The sequence below is a fragment of the Poromitra crassiceps genome, assembly GCF_964638095.1.
Source record: "Poromitra crassiceps genome assembly, chromosome: 19".
NCBI classification, from domain to species: Eukaryota; Metazoa; Chordata; class Actinopteri; order Beryciformes; family Melamphaidae; genus Poromitra; species Poromitra crassiceps.
The window spans coordinates 10,427,934-10,445,142 of NC_139646.1; the positions used below are offsets into that span (position 1 = coordinate 10,427,934).

Consider the following 17,209-nt stretch of genomic DNA (forward strand, 5'->3'; position numbering starts at 1 on the left):
GGCCCTAACGTAAAATGTGAAGCCCTCGTAAACCTAACCGCCAGGATGTTTTATGTATTCTCTCGCAAATCTTCTTTGCACTGTGCAGTGAAGCTTCAGCAGCGGCACATCGGATACATTCTTCTGTAAAGCTCTGATATTCAAGATGGTGCACAGTGTGAGCTCTTTGAAAGGGCTGATACAGTATGTGTGCTGCATGTTGGATCATGCCTTGCACATTCCCATATGCATCTGGACATTTTGATGATGATTTGCATCTGTACATCCTCTCCTCCTCCTCTCCTCTCCTCTCCTCCCCTCTCCAGCCAGTAACGTGGGCAGTCATCGTCGTCAGATCTCTGATCTGCTGGACCAGAGCATTCAGATCAGCTCCCAGTGTTTCATCATCACCGCCGACAACCGCTTCATCCTGCTTTGTGGCTTCTGGGACAAGAGCTTCCGAGTCTACTCCACTGACTCAGGTACAGCTCTAGTGCTGCAGTCCCCCTCCAGTCCTCTTAGAGCAGTATCACCACATACTACCTTTTGTCGGAAAAAACACACGTTCCCCTAAAAGAAATCTAGTTGTGTGAAAAATATATTGACTGAAAAAGGTGTTCTTTGTTAAGGGTGGATGGTTGTACCACCCTCATTTTTTATTTACAAAAAACAAATACACTATGTTTGTAACATGTCTTTGTCCCACATACATTAGCCTAGGCCTAGATTGCCATGCAGCAAATCAATTACCGTACTACAAGGTTACAGTAAATGTGTCAAAGATAGGGTGACCATTTTTCTAACGTACAACCATCGCTATACCATTTTTGGTGAACCATGTTCCAAGTATTTGCGTGTACATTTGAACTGTGACATCAGATCCTCACTATCCTGTTTTTAGAGCTTGACAGACAACACACACACACACACACACACACACACACACACACACACACACACGCCTTAATATACTTGCTGAGCACTAATTTGCTTACACAACCTCCACTCTTGGCACACGTGGCCAACTTGTAAAGCGCGAGGGCACCGCACTTCCTGTTTGGAACAGGTGCACAGGAAATTATGAAAATCGGCCCCCAAAAATTCCTATGAAGGTTCATAACCATTTGAATGCTGGTTTAGGCGTTCAGAAGTGATTAAGTCACAGAATGAACATGAATCTGGGGACGACCATTATGCCAAGAAGCTGTAGCTGGCTGCAGCGTCCATGGGCTGGCACACAGTGGACCGAACCCCTTGGGCCACATCAGGACGTGCTGTTGGAAAGTTTAACTCTTGTGCTGATGACTGAGAATGAAGCCCAGAAACGTGCAAATATACATGATTCTAGATTCTATAAACATACTGTAAACTGTGTCAGACTGTACTGTAGCTGTCCCAGAAGAGTACTTTATAAGTAGACCCAAATAGTGTATTTCTTGCAGTAGGGCTACCTTCATTTCTTCAGGCCAGAGCATCATGTGCTGCCTGTCACCACTTTATTGTCGCTTCAGATTTGTCATTAAAGGGCCACTTTGCAGTAATACATATGCAAATGAATGAATGTTTAACTTCCCTCCATCTTGCCTGGACAGAGAGCTCCCCATTCATTCGCAAAACTTCCTGGAACAAATGATGTCATAATGATGTCATTTGGTACAGGAAGTTATGTGCATGAAGGTAGAGAGAGCAATAATGAGTGATATTAATAGTGATAGTGATAGTGACACCATGGCAAAACTGTTCCAAATGACATCATTTGGACCGGGAAGTTCTGTGAATGTACAGGGAGCTGTTGGTCCAGGCAAGATGGAGGGAAGTTAAACATTGTTCATTTGCATATACTACTGATTTTGTAATGATACAAAGCTGGTTGAAAATCAGCAAAGTGGCCCTTTAACAGTTGAACTACTGCATAATTTCTGTCTGACATTTTCTCTTTTAGCAGAAAAGTCTCTTATCAGAATCACTTTTGCTGTGACAATAGAGATTACAAACAAGGAATCTGTCTTAGTCTAAGTGTGCAGTGTAGCGGTCATCTCGATATTCAGACGATAAAAAGAAGATATGTAAAGGACAAATCACAAAAATTGCAAGTGCAATACAATAATATATACCGTATATATATATATATATACCGTATATATATATATATATATATACATACACTGTATATATACTGTATATATACATATATACTGTATATGTGTGTGTGTGTGTGTGTGTGTATATATATACACACACACACACACACACACACACACACACACACACACGATACAGTAGGTTTTACATTTACATTTCTTAGGCAGCATCTGGAGCACAAATAATACATACCTGATATAATGTATACAATCTTCTTTAATCTTTATATAATATTTACCTAACCCTGATACACACAATCTTTCAAAATGTCAATATAAATGTCTGATAAGTGAATGGGAACCTTGCTAGTCTCTCAGATACTCACAGACACACACACACACACACACACACTCCATCAGGTCAGGGGTCCTAAATGAAACTGTCTCCAGCGTCATCTCCGTACCCCAGTCCTCAACTCTTCTCCCCAGCCGCATTCAGAGTCCTACACACATCTATACACACACATCTCCACCTACACACATCTATACACACACATCTCCACCTACACACATCTATACACACATCTATACACACATCTATACACACACACATCTATACACACACATCTCCACCTACACACATCTATACACACACATCTATACACCTACACACATCTATACACACATCTATACACACACACATCTATACACACACATCTCCACCTACACACATCTATACACACACACACATCTATACACACATCTATACAACAGACTCCAGATGTAATTTGTACAGGCCAGGGCGTCCCTGTCTTTAATAGAGGAGGGAGGGAGGGGAGAGATAGCTCTATTGTGTGCCTGTCTGCCACTGGGGGTGTACGACTGGAACGTGAACACAGTTTAATCGCACGCGCTCAACAGCTGCCACCACGGTCCCCAAAGCCCCGAGGCTCAAGAACCGGGGGATTTTATCAATTACAAGATGTGATTGGTAGACTTGCGCAAAACACATAGCCTCATACGCCTATGTGCACACACATGCAATTTAATGTGGTTTTTGTGCATGCCTGTGTGTGTGTGTGTGCCTGCCTGTGTGTGCCTGCCTGTGTGTGCCTGCCTGCGTGTCTGTGAGCGGATGAGCACGTGTTTAATATGAGCTGCATGGCAGCCATTATTGAAATCATTACTTATTTTCAATGTTTATAAAGATGTCAAACATTTTACATCTTTGATGTCTCAGTTCCTCTGTGCAAGGGTTTAGTCAGTGACCCCGCCCCATCTCATAATGATCTTCTCCTTTTCTATGATAATATACAACTTAATTATCCAATGGACAGTGATTTCTGACACCCAGACAGAAATGTCATGTGTTAGCAAACTATGCAGTGTTTGACTGGAGAGGTCACAGTATGAGGAGCATAATGAGTATTAGACAGCTCTGTGGAGCTGTGGTCTGGAAATCTGACAGTAATTAACCTCTTTATATATATACACACACACCACTTCACGTGCACAGGGACGCCAGACACATGGGCGCGTGTGCACGCACACACACACACACACACACAGGACAAATATTTATTCTGGTCTGAAAATCGAAAGTATGGAAGGTGTCGAACAACTACCCAAGCAGACAGTTGATCAACAAATCTAATTCAAGAGAAGAATAGGATTCTCTGCCAACACGAGGGTCGCAGGTTCGATGTTACCGCGTTACCTCCGGCTTGGTCGGGCGTCCGTACAGGCACAGGGCTGTGTCCGTGGCTGGGAAGGCGTAGGGTATGTGTCCTAGTCACCGTACAGGCACAGGTCTGTGTCCGTGGGTGGGAAGGCGTAGGGTATGTGTCCTAGTCACTGTACAGGCACAGGTCTGTGTCCGTGGGTGGGAAGGCGTAGGGTATGTGTCCTAGTCACTGTACAGGCACAGGTCTGTGTCCGTGGGTGGGAAGGCGTAGGGTATGTGTCCTAGTCACCGTACAGGCACAGGTCTGTGTCCGTGGCTGGGAAGGCGTAGGGTATGTGTCCTAGTCACTGCACCAGTGCCTCCTCTGTTCGGTCGGGGCACCTGTTTTGTTTTTGTTTGTTTGTTTGTTTGTTTTTTGGGGGGGGTTTGGTGACAGGGGGGAATAGTATTATCCTCACCACACGCTACATCCTGCTGGTGAAACTCCCCGCTGTCAGGTGAAAAGAAGCCAACTGCACATGTATCGGAGGAAGCATGTGCTAGTGTACAACTGTCCCGTGTGTGTGTGTGTGTGTGTGTGTGTGTGTGTGTGTGTGTATATTTCTGGTCTGAAAATAAAAGTACTGTATGGCAGGTGTAGAACAGCTAGCCAGACAGTTGATCAACAATATATCAACAATATAGATAATTCAACAGAACAATATGTAACAAAAAAGTCATGCCAATTCAGGGCATTCTTCGTAAATAAAATGTACTAAAATGAGATGAAATGTATTTATTATAACCAGATGTTTTAATAATGTCCCCATGCTGTAATCTTGTTTAGTATTGTCTAGTTCCTTGCTTGCTCACACACTGATGGATTTTAATTGTCCTGAGCGTGTGTGTTCCCTGCCTCTGCAGGGAAACTGACTCAGATCGTGTTCGGGCACCGTGACGTGGTGACGTGCCTGGCTCGCTCCGAGTCCTACATCGGAGGAGACTGCTACGTCCTGTCAGGCTCCAGAGACGCCACCCTGCTCCTCTGGTACTGGAACGGCAAGCAGAGCAGCATTGGAGAGACCCCAGGCAGTAAGAGCACACTCAAATCAACACACACACACACACACACACACACACACACACTCTCTCTCTCTCCCACACACATGCTCACACACACACACACACACACACACACACACACACACACACACACACACACACACGCACACACACACACACACGCACATACGCTCTCTCTCACACACACACACACACACACACACACACACACACACACACACACACACACGCTCTCTGTCACACACGTGCTCACTCTCTGACACACACACACACACTCACACACTCTCTGAGTGCTCTCCCAGACAGTTGTGACTATGTGATTTACGGCCTCCCTCTGTAAAGTAACAACTAGCTTGGTCTGACTAGACCAGGCCTCCTGCACACAGATTGGATTTCGCAGCACTGTTGCACCAGGAACGGCTCTCGCTAATGTGTTTGAGAGAGTGTGAGTGTGAGTGCGCGCGCGCGCGTGTGTGTGTGTGTGTGTGTGTGTGTGTGTGTGTGTGTGTGCGCACGCTCACATGTGTGTGTTTGAGAGAGTGTGAGTGCGCGCACGTGTGTGTGTGTGTGTGTGTTTGAGAGAGGAGATATCATACTTGTGTGTTTGCAGGTGTGTGTGTGTGTGCACGCACAAGTGTGTGAATGTGTGTCAGTGTGAGTGAAAGTGAGGGCCACTTAGAGACGGTAAATGTGATGTTGGGGGTCGTGGGCCGGCAGATGAAAGTCCGCGGGGTCACGCCGCTCGATAAAAGTGAAAAATGTCCTGGGCGGCCCTGGCGTTGCCGTAACATAACATATGGCATTAGCCATGATCAAAGCACCGCGCGCACATGGCCCGGCCTGCAGCCTCCTTGGTGCTAATTTGGCTGGCTTAGATTGGCGTACATGCTGTTAAGTGATCCACTACAAATAGGCTGAAATTTATGACAAATTGTGATTTGGTTAATCAGCCGCCTTGGTTGCCGATTTGAAAGACAGGACTTAAGAGGATTGCTCGTCACTTAGCTCATAGAAGCCGGTGCAGCATTTTGGAAACTATAGGAGCATGTTTTGCTCCTCATGCCCACACGTTGATTTACTGGACCTTTTCCCCCCTCTGGAAATGGAAGCATAAATACTGTAAGTGAAGTGGAAATTACGCTGGAGTCTAAAACCCGGTTTTCATTTATCCTGTGAATGTATTTCTGTTATTCGGTGAATGCTCCGTTTGGACCGTTCTCACTCCATAGAAGTTGCTGTTTACTTGCATATTCACTCTATGTAGGTCATGAAAGTGACATCATGTGATGTAATACATGTTACAAGGTTACACCAGGCTGTCGCTTAATTTACAAATAAATTAGACACTGTACTTTGATGGATGCTTTTATGGCAATTATATATATATATATATATACGTGTGTGTATATATATACGTGTATATATATATATATATATATATATATATATATATATATATATATATATATATATATATACGTATACTGTATATATATATATGCTAAAAGAGATTCTATGCCAGATTTGTGTGTGTGTGTGTGTGTGTGTGTGTGTGTGTGTGTGTGTGTGTGTGTGTGTGTGTGTGTGTGTGTGTGTGTGTGTGTGTGTGTGTGCGCGCGTCAGCCAGCTTAGTGCAGTCACCATACTGTAGCTAGAGCAGACAAAGCAGTCGTCAGCCCGGCCCCTCACCACCACAATGTGATGCTCCATTGCCCCAAACCGCAGGAGGCTCTCCCTCCCAGACATGAGGCTCTGCTACACACACACACACACACACACACACACACACACACACACACGTGAACACACACACAAAACACATACAGACGGCAGCGTTTTCTTTCTTCCTCTTCCAAAAGCAGAGCACTTTCAAGCCCTCACACACATACACTCTCCAACAGTTACACACACACACACACACACACACACACACACACACACACACACACACACACACAGTACACTTCTTTTTCATGCGTAATGCTCTGCGAATGTCCCACACACTTCATAAGCTTGACACAGATGCCTCTGGATGCCTCTGATACGCACATGCACACGTTCAGCAACGCCGACTCGGTGCCCGCTGCCTACTGCACGTTGTTGTTGTTGTGTACAGCTGCACCAAGAGGAGACACACAGCTTCACAGCCACATGCACACATTCCTCAGACACCACTGCCCTCTGCTGGCTGCGGAGGGGACAGCAGCGCACTTTGACACGCTTCAGTCCTCATTTTTTCCATCTGCTTATGTTTCTGTTGTCTCAAATGGAGTAAACACTCCTCAGACAATGACTCCAGTATTTAATTGTTATGGCAACATAGTCACACTTTGCTTTGAGAACGATTGTAAATTGGTTACCTTCAGCTAATTACAGTGTAAACAGTTCTCAGATACTGTACTGTACAGAACTACACACACACACACACACACACACACACACACACACACACACACACACACACACACACACACACACACACTATATATATATATATATATAAATGTTTTCCTCACACACACACACACACACACACACACACACCTAGCTCACTTGTCCAGATAGCCGATACCCTCCTCAGTGTCCTAGCCCTAGTTATATATAGGTATTAGATTGTAATCAGATGTGGCCCTAATACAAACCAAATGGCAGCGAGTGACTCAAAAGGTTAAATGATACACCAGTATATCAGCTTTATTGATCTTCTGTGAGCAAAATCCGACATCATGCTTTAATCCACAGGCTTGTAGGACATAAGTTAGCTTTTAGCGCCGTTTAGGATGTTTGCCTGCTAAGTCTATGAAATGTAGACGTTGAGGCCGGTGACCCGGTGTGGCCACAGTTTGGGCGGCTGGTACGTATTTGCAAAGCGGACGATGCTGGACTCTCAAGTAGTTAAACCAATCAGTTTGAACTTAAAGGTGCGCTCGGCTGCAAAACAGAGACACTCATTTTCATGAGAATAAAAATGCATAAATGATTAGTATGATGATTCTTAATTACAAGGATTTTTATATCCCTTTCCAAGTTATTATTTGAATGCAGTTTTATTCCCAACTTTAGTTATAATAAATATGTCAAGAATATATGTATGTAATCTACTGTATATGTACAGTACATTAGTATTTATTTATTTTAGAAATGATTTGAAATACTGCTACCACCATCTTTATATGTGACTGCTGGATTTTCCTCTAGCTTGCTTTTTTACAAGAGGGGTCCCTATGGTTTGTAATGGTTGGTTTCGTCTCATGAAGGTCACCTCCAAGGTGAAGTATAAAGTGTTTGTGAAAAATCTAATTAACGTTTAACAGTAGCTGTGGCCCCTGAGAAAAGTTCACGTGTCACTCTCCTCTCCTCAGTGACCTGTGTTGAGTTTCAGCTCTCTGAGTTGTATAATTGAATTAAAGAGAACCACATTAACAAGCCCTGAGAAGTTCAGTCACTACACTTCCCTATGATTCAGTAGCTCTTGAACTCATATCACAAAATCAAGTATTGTATAGTATCATAAGGCTTGGCAGTAGTGTATGTATATCCATATTGATATTTTGATATGAGACTAGATATCTCCTTAGATTTTGGATACCGTAATATTGTGATACGGCATAAGTGTCTTTTCCTGGTTTTAAAGGCTGCATTAGAGTAAAGTGATGTCATTTTCTTACCATTGTGTAAATATTTTTTGAAATCACCAATAGACCAATATCGATATTGAGGTTTTTGGTCAAAAATATTGTGATATTTATCTCGTGGACCCATTGCGTGCGATTCCACGCATAATGTTCCTTACAAGCACATAAACACTTTGTGTGGTTAGTAGCACCACATTGTAATATCCAATGTCTAATATATATGTATCCATTGTTTTGTTTTTGTTTGTTGCTTTTTTTTTGCTTTTTTTCCCCGGTATCTGAGCCTGTTCTGTATTGTAAAAAAAAAAGACCTTGTTGTGAGCAGTTTCATGGAGGAACTATTTTCTTTTGAGTGAACTACACCCGCTAGCTGCTAGCTAGTTCCTACACACAGTTAGTGACGGACAAGTCCGTCTTTTATTGTCACACAGTCACACACCAACACATGCATGCGGCCACAAGCACACTCATGCTGACGGTGGCCGGTGAAATTTGTCCTCTGCATTTGACCCATCCTGGCTTGTCCTTTCCTCCGGGGGGCAGGCCAGGAGCAGTGGTCGCTTTTTCTTTCCAGCGCCCGGGGACCAACTTCGGATGTTGTCGTCACTGGTCGGATGACGATCTTCTGCATGTTTTTAGTGGGGGGTTATGTACGGAGGAACCCCCTGGGGAGCACGGGGAGAACATGCAAACTCCACACAGAAAGGCCCTTTCGACGAGATAACCCACCTGGGCAGTAGGCACTGAAGATATGGGGGGGACACAACTCCAGCGCCCACAGCGTCCCAGGCGAGAATCGAACTCAGGACCTTCTAGCTGTGAGGCGACAGCGCTACCGACTGCGCCACCGTGCCCCCTGACTGAGACATGAGACTGCAAAAGAAAATAGTTCCCACATGAAACTGCACACAACAAAATCTGTGCATTATCTTGAGTAACCGGGTCATGTTTTCTGGAAAGAGACATTGCTGTTGAGTTTTTCAAATGTATTCTTTGTGTGCTTTGAGCACCACAAGCCGAGTGCCATCCAGTTCCATTGTATTCAAGAGAAGGCAGACATCTCTGCGGCCGATGTATCACACAATGTCCAATATAGGGATTGTTTTAGGGGAAAAGTGACACCATGTGGAATAATTTCTAAATGAAACAGGTAGTGTCTCTCACTGCTGTGGCTCTTTTTCAGTTGAACTTGACCTGTCACTGGAAAAACAGATTCTGGGTCAGTCGAGACGAGGCACGGTGGTCGACCCCCTCCCACACACACACACACACACACACACACACACACGCATGCACGCAAAAGCGCGCACACATACACACACACACACACACACACACACACACACACGCACGCACGCAAAAGCGTGCACACATATACACACACACAACTCTGAAGGTCATCAGAGACCAGCTGTTAGATACCACAATTAGTTTTACTTGTATACAGACATACAACTCATATCCTTTAAATAAACCAGAACAAAGTGTCAGATAGTTTGAACTTTGAGCTAACTTTAGTTATAGGAACTTTTAACTTTAACTCGCTTGTTGAAGGACAGGGAACAGGAAGGGATAAATAAGGGTAAGAGTATAAGTTTAGATCAGGCAACAACCGGTAGATTGTGATCTACCGGTAGATCTCGGGCCAAAGTAGCTCACCAAAGAAATGTATAATTTTTATATTTTTACATTTAATGCATAAACTAAATCCCACTCATGTATAGATAACTCGGTATCTACGGTATTGAACATGATAACATTATTAAATAATGTTAAATGAATAATATAATACTGTTAAAATGTGCTAAATATGTACGTGGAGGGGCAAGTGGAAAAGTTAATTTTTTTTGTAAGTAGCTCTCATCCTAAAAAAAAAAGTTTGGATACCCCAGGTATAGATGCAGAGATATGGCGGTTAAAAGATGAATGTTTGATATGGCCTCTCTGTCTGCCGTGAATCAATCAACATTCAAACGTATTTTTACAGAATAGCGCGAGTGCAAAAGTGCCCCCGTGTATGTGAGTACGGTACATGACAGAGGGAGAAGTAGAAGGCAATTTTGTTTTGTGGCTCGCCCTGACAGTTCAAACCAAAACAAAAGAATCCTACACTGCGTGTCTTGGACCATAGCTGCCTCTCACTCAGCCTGACCGAGAGACATCTGGATCCAGTGAAGGTGGTCGGGGGGGAGACGGCTGTAAGCAGAGGGAGAGGCGCTGGGTGACAAGTGCTAGAAGGGGAGAGTGACTGAGGGGAGAAATGTATATGGGCTATAACAGGCAACCTCGCAAAGCCTTTGCAACACGCTACAGTACATAATGCATCCACATAAAGAAGATGAAAAACAAATACTGCCCCCTTGAGCTGAACAAATTTACAACCTTGTGGCATGTGAACCTGACCGCCCCTCGCTATCATTATCACTGCTCACTTCCATATGTTTGTTTTCCAATGTCAAACATCACCATGTGTCTGCGTTCACAGGGATTGTGCAACTCCCCATGTGCTCTTGTTGTTTGTAGAAGTCATCATGATTTTCACTGCATTGAATTGGCTTTTTGTTCTCAATGAAAAAATGATCTCCACAGTTTCAACTCAATCTGCATTGAGAATGGATCGATGAAGATTATTTGTATTGGCCTCCCTCTAGTGGCGGAAAAGTGGAAATAAGTCTCTGATGCTGTTCACGGTAATAATGTCTAGTGTCTTGTCTTTCTCCAGCGGAGTTTGTCACACCCCGAGCCATCCTGACAGGCCATGACTGTGAGGTGACGTGTGCCAGCGTGTGTGCCGAGTTGGGGCTCGTCATCAGTGGCTGCAAGGGTACGACTGCGTCCGTCTGTTTGAATTTGTCCATATGTTTTTGCCAAACACAGAATGGACAGCTACAAGTGTTTGGGTATCCTCAAAATGCTTGACAATAAGGACTACGAATTTACAGGGTTCATACGCAGATCTGGAAAGTCTGGGAAAGTATTAAAAATGTATTTGATCATTTCCAGGTCTTGAATAGTTTGGGAATTTAAAAAAAAAGTGTCTGGAAAAGTATGGAAAATGTTGTGGTTCAGGTCCAATACACATATAATTTTAGCTTTTATGTTGTAGACCCACTTTGAATCAAAATTTTTGTAATGTGGAAAAAGTAAGTTTTTTTTATTGAAAATGTGTAGGAACCCTGAATTGACCTTTTTCACATCTGCCATTTTGTGTCTAAAAGGCAGGAAGTAACACAGGTGCAACCAAAACATTAACGAGGGCACCGGCACTAGAAACACCTAAATGGATTGGAAGTTGGAAACCCTCATTAATGTTTTGCTTGCACCTGTGTTACTTCCGGCCTTTTAGACACAAAATGGCTGATGTGGAAAAGGGCCAATTGAGCTTTGTTAACTAAGGCTGCTTTCTTATCTTGTCTTGTCTGTGTTCAGAGGGTCCTTGTCTGATCCATTCCATGAATGGGGACCTGCTGCGGACCCTGGAGGGCCCCGAGCACTGCACGCGGCCCCGCCTCATCCAGTCGTCCACCGAGGGTCACGTCATGATCTACTACGACAAGGGCCACTTCTGCCTCTTCAGCGTCAACGCCAAGCTGCTGGGACACATGGAGGTGGACGAGAACATCAAGGTGAGGGAACGTCGCCGCGCACATCTGTGCAAGCGTGCACGTGCGTCTGCACCACATCACCAGAGAGCCCGCTCTATGCGAGCGTGCACGTGCGTCTGCACCACATCACCAGAGAGCACGCTCTATGCGAGCGTGCACGTGCGTCTGCACCACATCACCAGAGCTCCCGCTCTGTGTGAGCGTGCACGTGCATCTGCACCACATCACCAGAGAGTCCGCTCTATGCGAGCGTGCACGTGCGTCTGCACCACATCACCAGAGAGCCCGCTCTATGCGAGCGTGCACGTGCGTCTGCACCACATCGGCAGAGAGCCAGCTCTGTGCGAGCGTGCACGTGCGTCTGCACCACATCGGCAGAGAGCCAGCTCTGTGCGAGCGTGCACGTGCATCTGCACCACATCACCGAAGCGCCCGCTCTGTGTGAGCGTGCACGTGCGTCTGCACCACATCACCGAAGCGCCCACTCTGTGTGAGCGTGCACGTGCGTCTGCACCACATCGGCGGAGAGCCAGTTCTATGCGAGCGTGCACGTGCGTCTGCACCACATCACCGAAGCGCCCGCTCTATGCGAGCGTGCACGTGCGTCTGCTCCACATCACCGGAGAGCCTGCTCTGTGTGAGCGTGCACGTGCGTCTGCACCACATCGGCGGAGAGCCCGCTCTGTGCGAGCGTGCACGTGCGTCTGCACCACATCACCGGAGAGCCTGCTCTGTGCGAGCGTGCACGTGCGTCTGCACCACATCGGCGGAGAGCCCGCTCTGTGCGAGCGTGCACGTGCGTCTGCACCACATCACCGGAGAGCCTGCTCTTTGCGAGCGTGCACGTGCGTCTGCACCACATCACCGGAGAGTCCGCGCGTTGATGAAAGGCTTTTTGCGTAGGGTTTGAGATGTGAGGAAGGTGAGGGTTGCCGTGCCTCTGGGCATACACATCTCTGTTTCTCTTTCGCACACGTACAAGAGAGGAAATGGCGCCTTTGATCCCCAAACCCTGATGTCAGGTCAGATTGGCTCAGCAGCGGTGGTAGAGAACATTCCAGAGAAGCGGTCAGTCCTGGACGCCTGTCCCATTAACTACCCTGCAGCGCTGGACGACACATTCCCCATTTCCCACGTTTCCTCCCTGGCGGCTAGGGTGACACAAGATGGTGGCTACCGCCTTCAGTTTCCCGGCCCTTTGTTTCCGGCCGGGCCTGGGAAATGTAACCCAGCTCTGACACACAGACAGTCACACACCTGCTTCCTATTTAGAAGCCTCTCCTGCCCTGGGTCCTAATGCCACACAGCCCCGCCCCTACAAAGCCACAAATGTAACTATAACACTTGATTAATGAGCGCGCACACTCTTGCACACAGACAACTACTGATTGAGTGCATTAACATGAGTGGGAAAACAGCTAGTATTTAGTTTACAGGCCGCCGAATGCTTTTTTTTGTGTCTTTGGGAGAAACTAATGATGTTTCTAGAAGAAAAAAGCTTTGTAGTATTCCCAGAGTCCATTCTTAAGATGTGAAGCACTCCGTCTTGGGAGCAATGTGGGCCATTCCCGGCCTTGTCGGCTCTCCTCCGCTGTTGTAAATTCCTGCCATGTCAGATGGCATTAGGAAAATCCTAACATCTCGGAGTGAGGCTCCAAGATGAATCCCCCCCCCGTCAGAGACTCGGACAGTATTTAGTGCACTCGTGTGCGCCCCGAAATCAATCTTCTTAGACGTCAGAGTCTCTGCACAGTATGAGTCCAGGATAAATAAGTGTTTGTCCTGGACTGTGCTATCCACTTAGGAAGAGAGCGAGAGAGAGAGAAGGTATGTGCGTATTGTGAATTTCTAAAGGTCGTGCTTCAGAGGTAAGATGACAGGCTAACGGTCGTCATCCTAGTCTAATAGCAGGATGGAGTGACAGAGGCCATGCTGAATGGATTACTGTCTTTTAACTACTAATATAACTCAGGCTGTGTTACCAGTGCAGCATTTTTTTATTTTTTTTCACTGTCTACGTCCATGTAACGTCCATGTAACGGCACCATAAATTACACTTTTTACCTTTCCCAGGCACAGAATCCACCCGCCATTCCCCAAAAGAAGTAGGAAATATGGGCATTAAAAGTGCATGTGGTTCTGCTGGAGTCATTTTTTAGTCATCTGAGCCCCGGTAGCCATCTTAGCTCCCACAGAGCTGTCGGCCATCTTGTTTGACCGCCTAGTGACAGAGAACTGATTTATAATGTCTGCCTGCAGCCTCCTACCTGGCCTGGCTGACTTGTCTGCCAGCCCTCCAGCCTCCTGCTGGCTTTCAGTAGGGTCATGGATTCCATTAGTACATATCTGAATATACATGTATTAATACAGTGGTCTAGTAAATGGTAAATATCTCCTATATAGTATTGTACTTTGTTACTGTGCAATAGAATCTATTCATGCAGAAGATGAGCGAGAAACAGACAAGATGCATAATCAGTTGATGACAGTGACATTTACAGCTTTTCAGTGAAAGGTAGCTTTATTTTGCATGTTTCTAGCCACAATTTCCCCCATGCAGTACTTTAGTAGTGCATTGATCATGATTGGTGAAATTGAGGATTCTCTTTAGCATTATTGTCAGATTAACTCTGAATGTTGATATACAAAAGGGCCAATTATTGTGCACACAAATCGGACCCGCAGCAAACAAATCAAACCCGAGCGCTGCACTCAGTCACGCTCCATTCCCAGCCGTTTTGGATGGCGATCTAACAAAGCCATCGAGCTGGATTGATTCTTAAGCCCTATTGCCAGCGTGCGCGTGTAAGTGTGTCTGTGTGTGTATTATTGTGTCTGCCCATTTGTATGTGTGTGTGTGTGTGTGTGTGTGTGTGTATGTGTGTCTGTCTGTGTTTGTGTGTGTGTGTGTGTGTGTGTGTGTGTGTGTCTGTCTGTGTTTGTGTGTGTGTGTGTGTGTGTGTGTGTGTGTGTGTGTGTGTCTGTGTGTGTCTGTGTGTGGCTGTGTGTGGCTGTGTGTGTCTGCGTTTTTGTATCCTAAGTGTGTGCGTGATGAGAATGAGAAGCAGAACTCGCATATTAAATGTGCATCGTCCATGTGAGTGGTAGGAAATGCCACAAACATCATATATACAAAACATTTGTTTAATTTAGGCCACGCTCTTTCTATTGTCTAATCCGCTGGTGTTATTGTTTTTGAAGGATTATTTACATTTTCCTTACCGAGTCCAAAGTTGAGTCAAAGTTGAAAATGACAACTCAACTTCGGAACTTAAACGTAAGTTATTCTTTTTTCTCTCTCTCTCTCTCCATTTAAAATAAGCTTGATTCAACACACATGGCGGTGATGACTGAAGTGTGAATCACTTGCGAGGCAGCCACAGCTGAAAGACGATGGACTTTGCGTCATAAAACCACAAACGAGAAAAGCTCCTAAATTAGCGTTGCTCGCTGCCTCCAGGAACGCACACTCTGCCTCGTCATTTCATCGGCTACGGTTCCACGCTGATTGATGCTCCTGACTCTTTCAGTTTCAGCTTCCACCAGGCACTCTGTCCATAATAGACTCCAACACATGGCTTGATTTGTGTATCCCTGATTCCCCGGGGAGCCGTTCAGCCTGTTACAGTTTGCAGGAAAAGCAGATGAGACGAGTAAATCTCCGAGCCTCACTGTGGGGAGCCATCTTTGTTGCTAGTCAGGGTCTGTATGCAGAGAGTCTCTAAGGATAGCGGCACCGATCTGGGGTCTTTCCTGATATCACATGACCACGCAGTATGAGCTTAAGAGGTAAACTGGTCCCAGATCAGCAATCCTATTCTAAGACAATTTATGCGTCTGGTCCCATGTTGAATAGCTTAGTCGCTGTCTTTTTTTCTTCTTCTTCTTCTTTTTTGTACTGAGCATTGGAGGACAGATGACAAGATCACCATGAGTGAAAAGTCCACTCAACTCAGAGCCAGTGTTCTGCCTTAGTCAGACTTGTTTAAAGATGATACTCATTTCTAAAAAGAAATCCGCAATGGAGTGGAATTCTCATTTGTTTGAATATGGGACTCCTGCATTTAGCAGTGCACTACTAACAAATGACAACAAAATACAAAATACAAAAATGATTGAAAGAAATCTCCCATGTCCCTGTCCCAGGCCATGCTGCTCAGTCGGGACGGCCAGTATCTGCTGACGGGCGGCGATGGAGGCGTCGTGTCTGTCTGGCAGGTCCACAACCTCCAACAGCTCTTCACCTACCCAGGCTGTGACGCGGGCATCCGCTCTATGGGCATGTCACATGACCAAAGGTAAGACACAGACACACGGGGGCTTTCACAGACTATCAAAACCACTAGTCGACACTGTGCACCATAGTCGACTAATCATTCGTCTCTGCTTTTAGGAATAAACAGTATCAATAAATAAATAGAACATGATTTGTTTGAACAATCATTTTCTACATGATGCCATGTTAAATCAACAGAATGTAAGGTATTGAGAGAGGGAAAGACTCCCGTCTATGTTGTTCCTGCAGTCAAACAGTCAGTATCTCCATGCAGCTCAGACAAGTTGCTGGGGTTGAGAGCCACTGCTGCTATTTCACATACCGCCAGGTTGGTCCCACCTACATTAGATTCAGATTCAGATTCATTTATTAAGGACTGCACAACAAAGTCGGCAGAATTTGCTTGCGGTACGGCAATTGTTATAGCACATGAATATTGTGTAGTAGTTGTGTATTAGTTAACCCTTTACTGACGAGAATTGATCATTTTTAATTGGTGAAGAAAATAGTATAGTGTATATCTCCCGGGAATCCACTATTTTGGGGGGAGTAGTCGATGACTAAAATGCAGTAGTCATGAATGCCCTAATTAACACATGCACATCACCTAGAGTGGTTCCCAAACTGGGGAAGGCATGCCCCTAGAGGTATGTGGAGGTACTACAGGGGGTACTTGAGAGAAAGGGGGAAAATGGAAAAACTTAAAGGAACACTCTGCCCATTTTCAACCAGCTTTGTATCATTAGAACATCAGTAGTATATCAGAAAACTGTAAACTGTTTTGAAGTCTCATTTAATTTGACAGTTATTGAGTGTTAAAGTGTGGACCAGTGACATCACTGGTCCACACTAACTCAAATTAATAACTCATTAACTCAAATCAACTC

General features: G+C 45.2%; 1 protein-coding gene across 1 annotated transcript in view; it reads left to right on the forward strand.

Moving 5' to 3' along the window:
- lrba (LPS-responsive vesicle trafficking, beach and anchor containing) overlaps positions 1–17,209 on the forward strand; it is a 283,347-nt gene that overhangs the window by 264,035 nt on the left and 2,103 nt on the right. Inside the window, 5 exon segments of the mRNA XM_083655531.1 lie at positions 306–461; positions 4,648–4,815; positions 11,164–11,265; positions 11,871–12,067; positions 16,193–16,344. Coding sequence (XP_083511657.1) covers positions 306–461; positions 4,648–4,815; positions 11,164–11,265; positions 11,871–12,067; positions 16,193–16,344 — 775 coding nt within the window.